General features: G+C 27.7%; 1 protein-coding gene across 1 annotated transcript; it reads left to right on the top strand.

Annotated features, from left to right (window-relative positions):
- The first annotated feature begins 6,465 nt into the window (after positions 1 to 6,465).
- Positions 6,466 to 10,477, top strand: LOC8284776 (peptidyl-prolyl cis-trans isomerase CYP21-1). Its single transcript, XM_002533816.4, has 7 exons — positions 6,466 to 6,827; positions 8,634 to 8,712; positions 8,817 to 8,864; positions 9,013 to 9,036; positions 9,158 to 9,340; positions 9,497 to 9,572; positions 10,096 to 10,477. The coding sequence occupies exons 1-7, from the start codon at positions 6,741 to 6,743 to the stop codon at positions 10,256 to 10,258; spliced, it is 660 nt and encodes a 219-aa protein (XP_002533862.2). The 5' UTR covers positions 6,466 to 6,740; the 3' UTR covers positions 10,259 to 10,477.
- The last annotated feature ends 1,020 nt before the right edge of the window (positions 10,478 to 11,497 follow it).

Below are 11,497 nucleotides of genomic sequence, written 5' to 3'. Positions count from 1 at the left end.
TCGCATCTGGCCAAATGCTTTAACAGGAAGTTATCTGTGTTTAAATTTATCATAAAAATCTATTCTCAAAAGAAAAGAAGTTTACCATAAAAATCAAGTACAATAATTTGTAACGGCAGACCGAAAATGGCATTTTTCTTTCACATACACAATATATTATACTTTAAAATTTACTATTGTAATTTTAATTTTTTAAAATATTTTATTATATAAATAAAAATATTTCTTATTTTTAACAATTTTACATTTTATAATGATTTAAATAAAAATAAAATCTATTTAAAATTATTAAAAATAAAAAAATATTATTATTCGTGTAATAAAATATTTTTAGAACTGACCATTGGAAAATAAATTTATTTTAATTTCTTTATTCAAAAAAGAATATAAAGTTAGTTTAACTTATTAAATAAATACACTAAAAAAAAAAAGTGAGATTTCAAAACCATCTAAAGAGCAAATTAAAATTAATAGTCCCTAAAAAAAATTACATTATAAAATAGGAGAACTACATACTAAATGTTCCTAGTTCCTTTTTATTTTTCTAATAGAGGACGATTCTTTTCTAAAAATTATTACTTCATAAAAAAATTAGTTTTAGGGATGATTTTAATGAATCACATCTTAAAAAAATTAAACATTCTTCTTTCTAAATTACTTATTTTATCTTCGAATAGTATACTCCAATTTTAAAGTAAACAATAATTTCAATAATATGTCACTTTTTTATTTTATTAAATTAAAATACAAAAAAAATTATTACATCACCCGGTCATACTCCTTTTGTGCAAGTGGAATATGTTATGGTAAGTTGTAAGAAAGTATTACATCTACCATTTAATTTTTTTTTAATCTTTTTACTTTTTGCATAATATGATTTACATTTATATAACCCATAGAATTAATATTGTAGATTGATGAAAAAAGAGATGAAGTGCCACAAATTTCTCAAGTTTGGATAGCTATGCATGGATTTATAAACGACCAAAGCGAAGAAGGGGACGTTAATTGTCACTAAAAAAAGGGACCAACATCGTCTCCTAAAATAGGGATGATTATCGGCCTTAAAGGAAGGGATGATTTTAGTAGAAATGATAATTATCCTCAAAGGTAGGAGATGATAATTGTCGTTAAAGATGGGGGATGAGACTCGTCCCAAAAGATGAGGACGAATGTCGTTCCTTATTTATAGAAACGATAATCGTCCCTCCTTATACGGACAATAGTCATTCCGCATTAAGGAATGATAATCATCTCGTGGGAATGAACCAAGGTATATCTTTTTTATTAGAAATTGAATCGATCATCAGAATCGTCCCTTCAAATAAGGATGACATTAGTATTATTGTCTCTTATTCAATAGGAGACGGAAGTAATAGGGACGATATGTGTAGACAATTTTAGTCGTCCTTAATAGAATTGAAGACAATTTTTACAGATTTAAAGACAACTTTTATCATCTCCTATTCTATGTTTTTTGTAATATAGCAAGTTATTAAATTAAAAACTTAAATAAAATAAATCAATAGGAGAACAATTATCCAAGAGAATGTTTAAGATAGAGTGTTGCTAGCATTTCTGATTTTGACAATCATCCTATGACCAACAACAATAAAAATTGAAAGAAATAAAAAGTTAAACAATTCAAAAAATAAAAATTGGTCTAAAAGAAAAGTTAATAAAATAACACAGAAGTAGTGTATAAGAAAATTAAAGTCGTGAACATAGATGAGCATTGAAAAGCATAATTTCAACCATTTAAGAAGACAAAGAAAAAAATAATAAAATGTAGGAGAAAATAATAAAGTAGAAATTAGAGAAAAACTAAAATATATTAGATAGCCAAACCATTGTGTTTATTCTGTCTTAATAAATTTCTACCTCAACATATTAAGTTTTTATTTTCTTTTAAGTAAAAAGATAATCTAAATTTATATTTTTAATATTTAATTTTTAGAATAATATTTACTTTTTAAATATAATGTTTTAGATAAATACTTTTCTCGTATACATCACCTTTTATTGTCGCACTACTTTAACTTTAGTATATACATATGCCCTTTCCTTTAAAGTGGATATGTTCTTTTTATTTGTTAAAGTCAGATCAACAATATGCTTTATCTCAAAAGCTTGGAAAACAAAAAAATTCCTCTCCACTTTTAAAGAAAAGGTATTACTAAAATTAAAGTAGAGAGAAAATAACACTAAATTGAACATGGACCGTCTTTAATAGAAACGGCCAAAAGCATTTATGTGATACTGTGTGATTGTTTGTTTTAAGAAATATAGATATTTTATTGATAAAGACTAATAATTACATATTTTGATATAAAAAATAAAATTAAATATTAAATATCAAAAAATATATGTAAAAATTTTATTTTTAACAATCTTGATGAGATTGTAATTATATGAAAAGAACGTTCCATTTGATAGTACTAAGTTATTTATCGATTTTATAGACGCCTTTTAATAAATCTGATTATTTGATATCGAAATGATTTTTTTTTCTTACTTTCATGGAGAAAGAACTCAATACTCTTCTATAATAGAGGACCATAAAAGTCCTATCAAAGGAGAATTCAACGCCATTATAATAGAAAATTATAAAACTCTTCAAAATATACATTAATATTTATTATCAAAACTATTTAATATAAAATAAAAAATTATTGCCAATTTAAAAATGATTAACGACCGATTAAAAGATGGAATTTTGATAAAAAATAAAAAAATAAAAGAAAAAGAAAAAAGACAATTAGAATCTTTACGTGATAATTGTCTAGTTGAAAATAATAATAATAATAAAAGATATTTACAATTCAAATTCTAGAGTTATTTTTTTTCCTGTCGCTGACATTATGATCTGATTATTGCTTGATTTTGTATTTGTACTCTTCTTATTAAGAGTAATAATAATAAGATATAAGCAGAAGGAAAAGGTGAATAAAAGAACAACCACTTTGTCTTTATGAATATTAGATAATAAAAATAAAAATCTTCGAAGAAAAGAAACATGAATCATGCAAGTATTGCATATTCAGATAATCAGATCAATTAGTATAAACGTGAGTCATGCATTTTTATGCATGTGATTTCAATGTATACCTACTTAAGTTTGAATTAGATCAGCAATATGCTTCATCTCAAAAGCCTCGTTAAAAGTAGCTTTCATATCACAACAAAAATATATTTATTATATTAGTATTTCTCGTCACACTATAAATTATTATAAAAATTACAATATAAAAATATTTAATAAATTAATATATAATAAAATATTTAACTAATTTTTTTTACCAAACTCATATGTTATTATACATTTTATAATCTTAATGAATAATTAGACTTTAAATAAATACAAAATCAAAAGTATCATGCTTTTTTCTTCTAACTTCTTTTCTTCAATTTTTATGAAAATTTATATTAAGTTATGTAAACTATATATATATATATATATATATATATATATGATTAGAAATTATGATAGAGTTAGAATTGAAATAGTTTAATAATTAATTAATTTTATTACTATTAGAAAACTAAATTAACTATATAGAGAATTAAAATAAAATAAAATATATAATTATTGATTAATTTTAACAAGATTTTAGTCAGTTCAATATATATATATATATATATATATTATAGATACTTACATGTCAAGGGTAATTTGACATTTCTATTAAAATTATATGATGTTGTTGCTTTCTTTTAAAAGTAACTGCTGATAATGATATGATTGGTTAGAAAAGTAATTTGATTGGTTAGTAATAAAATATAAAAAAAATTATTGTCAATTATATATTTTATCTACATCCTCCTTTTTCATTTATAATATCCAAATTTTTATATAATAATATCTAATATAACAATATTTCTCATTTAAATTTATAATTATATATTTTTAAGAGTTCAATATATATTATCCATATCGATATTAACTAATACGTTACTAGCATATGTGACATTTTTGTAAGAGGAAAATTTATAAAGGAACTTTTTCCTTAATGAATATTTTTTTTTTATATTTAAATAATTAGACTCATAAAAAATCATCTATAAAGTTGATATCTGATTTAATACGATTGAATGGAGTCTTTTTTTGCAGAATTATAATACATTATTCTGTCAACACGATTAATGATTATTAAGAGTAAATGTTTTTACATATGTTTCATTATATTTGATATTTATTTTTATTTTTTATATCAAGATTAATTTTTAAATTTCATTAATAGAATATTCATATTTTTTCTAAAAGAAAAAAACAAAACAAAAGAATTCTCTTTTCCACATGTAAACAACTCTTTCGGCTCTCAATTTCAATCCCAAAGGGCTTATGGTCTTATACGGAATTAGATGCATAGCATAACTTCTTTCTTGACTTCCTTTTCTTTCTTCTTCTTGTAGAAAACAACTTTCTCTTACATCCAACCAACCAAATCAGAAAAAGGTCTTTATATTGCATTGGGAATTAAGAGCCCTAAGTTAGAATTGAATGTAGGGTGTGCCAAATTTCATATGCGGTTATTTGAAAAGTTTAAAATAAATAAAAAAAGAAAATTAAAAGTTATTGGCTACTCTCAATGTATTTTACTTAATTATTGGATGATTATACAAAAATTATTAAATAAGAAAGTATAATAGATGATTGTCCTTTATGCTAAATTGAGCATTTTAGTTGGATGAGTTCATGATTATTTAATCTTGAGTTGAAATTTTGATAGAAGAAGAAACTATTTTAAGTAATAATTTCTTAAGAGGGATATATATGCTTCGTCATATCTTAGTATCATAATTTTTTAAATTTTATTATTAATTATATTATTTTATTAATTAAATATCTCTACACGGATAAAATTATTCTTAGGACCTTACTCAACAATTTATTAATATATCAGCATAAATAAATTTATTTTTTTACACTATCCTTAATATAGTCTTAACTTCTCTTCCTTTCTTAAATCCGCAATAAGGTTTTTTTTTTTAATATATGCTTTAAACTCACCATTCATTCGTTAAATTTTTTAGGGTTCTTATCATTTAGTCCTTCAAGTTAAACCTGTTACACTAGTTAGATATGTATCTTTTTTATTATATTAAAATTCTTTGAGTTTGTAAAAAATTAGCTACTAACCTCCTCGGTGCAAAGTTTATATAGTAAAAAGAATCAAATTAATGAAAAAAATTATACTTTAATTTTATTATCAAGTATTAAATTTATTTAGAATTTAAAATTTTAATCATAATAAAATATTACTCCTTTTTTTTAGCAAAAGTTAATATATATATCTAAGGATTATAATCATTATTTTGCTTAGAAAAGTAACCTTTAATAAAAATTAAATAAAAATATAAAAAAATATTAATTTATTAAAATTTGATAATTAAATGATTAAATTTTTAAAAATTATAATTTAATATTTAAATCCAATAAATATTTATAACTGAATATATGTAACATGTCGTATCAGGTTATAAGTTATCTATATCAGTTTTTTTTTCCGTAAAGATAATAATCAAATTGATGTATGAACTTATTAAAATTTAATAAAATATTTAAATTTTTAAAATTATAATTTATTATATAAAATTTTTCACTTTTTATTTAAACAATAATACTACAAAACTAAATAAAAATAAATAATATATTATATAATATAAACAAAAGTATTAATAATTAATTATATAGCCAAAATTATTATCCTCTGCAATCAGCCGATTTATTGATGGTGGTTGGTTATGGATGGCACAGCGTTGCAAGATGCTGAAAAGAAATCGTTTTATAGAAATTAATGAAAACTTAGTAATGGCAGTGTAAAGATGTTGACTCGGTCAAAGTTATCTACCATTATAAGATTTTTCTTTTATCATTCTTTTTTATTTTAATTTATTTAATCAATAATAATTCAGTTTAGCAGTTGCTATTGATTTACTATATATATTTAACTGTATATATATATATATATATATATATATTAAATTTCACATACTAAATTATAATATTTTAAACATTTATTATCAACTCTTAATAAATTTATATGATCTTCTTAGTTTATATAATGATCGATTTTATATATTTTATAATTTTTAATTTTATATATTAAATTATAACTTTTAAAATTTAAATATTTAATTTTAATAAGTTCAAATGGTATTTTAATAAGTATAATTGTATAAATCATAACAACTAAAACTTATCACTGTCAATAATCAAAATTACCAAGCCTATTAGTAATGAAAATGAAGATTAAAAATATACTGCTCGGGCCAGGCCGTTGCCGTTCCCACAACTGTGAGACCATATGCGCTTTAACCTGAAGGTCTATATACCTGTCAATTGAATCGCAGCCCGGCCTAAAGAAAAGTCTTTGAGGTTGGGCTATTTGTTCCATAACGAGGTGAATGCGCGACCCAACTGATATTGATATATTATAATTGCATATGCATATCAAAACTAAATAAAATAAACTTTGAATTAACCAGAAAATGTGAATTTGTTGCCCACATACTCTCCACTTTCAGCGCCTGGAGCGGCAATTAATTGTTTGGGAGAGGGCAGACTGACAGTGACAGACACCACCACTCACACTCTATTCCTTTCTCATTCCTGGAGTTATAAAAAATAAGGAATTTTTTATGATTGATGGATGATAATTATCAGGAAAGTAGAGATTGATGTTGACTGAAGAGTTCAATAAGTAACTACCCATTTGAGTGATTTATGCGTAGAAGAGATGCCAGTTTTGTCACATCCTAAGTTCCTTCTTCTCTTCATTTCTCTTGGCATTTTGCTCATTTTCACTTTCATTGCTCCTAAAAAGGTACCCTGTTTTTAGCATAATTTTGGATCTGATTTGTGGGTTTTGTTTGATTTTGGTTTTGGTGATCTGGTTGCTTTGTTGTGTCACTTAAAGCTTGTGATTATAAATGTCTGCGTGATTTTTTTTTTGAATTGGTTAATCTTTCTGAAGTAGAATTTGTTAATTTGGTCGTTCATATTTTGTGGACTGTTTATGAATGTAATCTTGTAGATAGGAGAACCACTTAGGTTTCTTGGTATAGATGTTCTGCTCCGTATTTGCTTTGTATATATTACAATGTGAATTCAATTAGCGTAAGTAACAATCTTGAAAGACGGTTGATATTAGCAGGACTGGTCTAGAGTTTGTAATTTAGGAAGCTTTGACAATCTTTCTGATCCGACGCGTTCATATGTTTTGTACTTGTTTGTTTGAAAGGTCAGTTTACTGCACCTAAGCTGTTGATTGAACTACATTTGAATGGAACATTTATACAGATCAAAAACGGGAAATGTGTGGTAATTGACGGATAGGAGATCAAGCTTGATATCATTGTGCCTATTAGGAAAGATTGCAATAGATTTTAGAAGCTATGTCGCTGGTATTGGTGCTTGATATTACTACATGTAAAGGTTATAGTATTTGTAAAATTCCAAGGAATCCTGATTAGGAGTCATTTGCAAGGTTAAGTAATTGTGTTTAGGCATGTGGAAAGTTGTGACAAAATGCTTCGGAATCCATTGCTTATCATTTTCATTGTGGAGCTGAATTATATTACCTGTAGATATCCTTAAATGCGAGGCCCAAAAAAATACATGTGAAAGTACAAATTTGGGACTGCGCATTCTGCAGCATTGTTGGTTTTTATTCACCCTTTTGATAACCTGATCTCATTATTAAGTTCCAATTTAAATAGATTTGAATTGAGAATTTGGATTCTCTATTTCTTGAAAAATATTTGACATTTTCAATTCATTTTTTATCTTCTCTGCGTTTGAAATACACTCATATATTTGTTGTTCTGAGAATCGCATGACTGATATTTACAGTGCATGAAGACAGTTCCTTTTTATTTATATGATATGGTGGCCATTCCATTTACAGGGTAGTGATATTTTAGTTTTCTTTTACACCCTTGGGTGATACAAACTCATTATGCAGTTATAGGAATTGTAACTTGATAGGAACTGATCTCTCTTTAAGTTTTTAAATGGCATGGAGGTCTCGATCTACCTATATCCCTGCGTTATGTAACCTGGGCGTTCCACCTACATATATTCCTTGCAGAACCCATTAGGCTTTCCAATCTCTTCTAACAAATTATCCCTTCCCTCCCCTCCCCTCCCCCCCCCATTAGACAAAGATGGTCATGTATTTTGATAGAGATTGCCAGAGGAAGATATGAGTTCCGTTCCCATCCTCCTTCCCTTGGGCCTATCTATTGAGCGAGGGAGAATATTATTTATTAGGTAATTTATATGTCCATAGCCGTTTAATTTTTGATTAGTTATGTAAGAATTCATAATATTCCATTAGACAATGCAAATTTATCATTTAGGTAATATCTTTCTTACCTATTTTCTTCATTTTTCAGCTTTTGCATTGACATGTGTTGATGAAATTGTGGATCTTTTTCTTTTTTATTTGTTTGGCCAACTGAGATAATTGAGATGTTATTGTTATTTCATTAATATCAAATATCAGTTGTTTATAGTGCTAGCACGGAAAATAAAGCCAAGTGTATACTTGTGAAAACTTGTTGTTTAGCTGACTCCCTCTCTCTTTAACTGCTGAAGCATTAATACATCCTCCTAAATTGGTGCACAGGATGCAGAGAAAGCAGAAGAGGTGCATGAGATCACACATAGAGTATACTTGGATGTTGATATTGAAGAACAGCGTTTAGGTAGAGCTCTTGCAGCAAGAACTGACATTCTGCAAATATCTTTTCTCTTCTCGGTTCTCCTTTTTATGTCTTCATAGCTTAATATTACTTCTGAACTTCTGCAGGTAGAATTGTTATTGGATTATATGGCCAGGTTGTACCAAAAACAGTAGGTATGTTTGCATCTATTTTGAATTTTCAGTGGATATTAAATATCTTATTTTACTGGCCTTCATAAGGTCTCATTACCCAAGTGTTTGTGAGTTCTTTGGTTTGATTACATCTCAATTAGTTGCCTAATGCTTGAGATTTATTTTGCAGAAAATTTCAGGGCATTGTGCACAGGTACTGGAGATCTCACCCTTGTTAATTCTACTGTTGTATATCCTGTTGATTCCAAATGTTAGGAATAGAGGATTTTTCTAAAGATTATCTGCTTAACGCAACTTACTTTTTCCATTTGCAGGGGAGAAGGGTAAAGGTAAAAGTGGGAAAATTCTCCATTATAAGGGAACACCATTCCATCGTATAGTATCTGGGTTTGTGATTCAAGGTGGTGACATAGTTCATGGCGATGGGAGGGGAAGTGAGTCCATATACGGTGGCACTTTCCCTGATGAGAATTTTAAGATAAAGAATTCACATCCAGGTTTGTTTTGGTTGATTTCTAACATCTTCGCTTGTGATTCTCCAGCATGAATTCAGTTCAATATAAGCCAATATTTGTTGTTGATTTGAGGCTGTTGCTCTCTGATATAAATCAACACTTCATCTGATTCTTTTTACCATATATGGTATCTCTTAGGTGCTGTTGCCATGGTGAATTCAGGACCAGATTCTAATGGGTCACAGTTTTTTATTACTACTGTCAAGGCCAGCTGGTAAGCTATTCCTAGTGCTCTTATCAGTAGAAGTGTAGTAAGATGTAGACTAGATTGTTGAATGGTAATGCAGGCCTGGGCCTGTGTGTTTCTTTTCAAAGTTAACCAAGTTGAAGTATTTCAAATTGTTGGTTATTACATGAAGCCGGTTTCTTCATCAATTCACACCATTGTGGTCAAATCAATTTGGTTTAAGCTAGTTGGATTAAGAATTTGTTAACATATTGCATTGCTATCTGAGAAAGCTTGTACACTTCAGCCTGATTCCAGGAAATGTGTTTATACTTTAGAAATGGTTGGCTAACTGATCCTGTTTTGTTTTTCAGTATTTGCTTTTTTCTAGTATAAAATATTCTCTCTTTTATATATTAAAAGGAAAATGATAACATGAGCTGTTGATTTGGACTATTAAACTTGTACTTTGACAGCCTTCTTTTATCCGTAATTGATGGAGAGGCTCAATTGCATTTAGCTTCCCAGATTGGTCCCCTATTTATCAGTGATCAACATGTTATTATCTCAGGTTGGATGGAGAACATGTTGTCTTTGGCAAGGTTATTCAGGGCATGGATACTGTATATGCAATTGAAGGGGGAGCAGGAACCTACAGTGGAAAACCTCGAAAGAAAGTGGTGATTGCTGATTCTGGGGAGATACCCAAGAGCAAGTGGGATGAAGAGAGATGAAGCTCCTCTGTAACATAACAAGAAGTTTTTCTACTCTTTTGAGTTTCTAATTTGTGTTTTCTAGATAGTTATCTTTGTATAATTATCAATACGAAATCCGAGTTATTCATTAGTTCCCCGGTCAAGAAAGGTTAGTTTCTTTGTACTTTTGAGCTTATGAACTTCTCCATGAGGCAATTCTCTGCTATGTCATCTTTGCTAACATTTTCAAAGGCTAAATGCTTTTGTTTGGTCTGTTTGAATGTGGAGATTTGACAGCCTGAGAAGAAGGATGAAATGAAAGTGGAAAATGTATACTGAAATCTTAAGGTAAAAAGCATGTCCAAGGTGGCCACAAAGGGAAACTAGATAAAGCTGATTTTGAGTATTATAAGCCTACATAGTCCTCCAAATCATGCATTCATCTATTGAACCATTGGGTAATTTTCACTTGCAGTCCTTGAATCTAGATTTGTATTCATTAATATCCTTAAATTTACTGGAATTCCAACCTGAGAAAGTTAAAGAGAATCTCAGCGTGAAATGATCAATCTGAAATCATTATAATACAATATTCAGATTCCTGGTAAAATTTTAATCCAAATTAGGTGATAAGGACTTTCAGGCTATAGAACTGAATTAGAGATTCTTAAGGAACAAATTAAAGTTTAAGATTATTAATAGGAACCAAACTTAAGTTCAGAGCCTAGGAGTGAACCATTCTTACTCAAAATGTTTTTAGTTTGGTAGAGAAGGAAAGATAGAACTTGCAAAAAGTTTTAAGCTCTTGTGCTTGTGTATTTGCTGCAAGTCCATTGTCGACTCAGGTAGAGTAATATCCTCTCTGCCTTGCATATTTATATAAAAAATTATGATGAGACATGAAATTAGTTATCCATAGCTGGTTTTGGGCAAAGAAAAGGATGAAGTAATGCTTACAGCAATAGCATTGAGAAGATGAACTCAGGTTCGGAGCAATCTACCTCTCCACTGTCATCACCCTTCCAAGTGCCAGGAGACATTGATAATTCACATTCTTTTGCGTTTACTTTTTCTTTTATTTTTTCCCTACTAAATATGCAAGAAACTCTTTATTATGACCCTGTTTCAATAACAGTGAACACTGTTTTGTCCTTAGCTTGCCTGTTTAGATCTTAGAAATTGCTGAGGTATCTTTATAATAATCATTACTTTTAAATTTTTTATAAAACCTACAATTTTAATATATAAATTAATAAATGATATATTTGATAATTACTT

Source organism: Ricinus communis, chromosome 8 (genome assembly GCF_019578655.1).
Source record: "Ricinus communis isolate WT05 ecotype wild-type chromosome 8, ASM1957865v1, whole genome shotgun sequence".
Lineage (NCBI taxonomy): Eukaryota > Viridiplantae > Streptophyta > Magnoliopsida > Malpighiales > Euphorbiaceae > Ricinus > Ricinus communis.
Note: the sequence above shows the minus strand (reverse complement) of the source record. Positions and strands in the feature narration are given on the sequence as shown.

Coding starts and splice junctions, on each gene's coding strand:
- LOC8284776 (XM_002533816.4), top strand. CDS start 6,741: ATGCCAGTTTTGTCACATCCTAAGTTCCTTCTTCTCTTCATTTCTCTT. Junction 9,037..9,157: donor TTTCAGGGCATTGTGCACAG/GTACTGGAGATC, acceptor TTCCATTTGCAG/GGGAGAAGGGTAAAGGTAAA. Junction 9,341..9,496: donor GATAAAGAATTCACATCCAG/GTTTGTTTTGGT, acceptor GGTATCTCTTAG/GTGCTGTTGCCATGGTGAAT.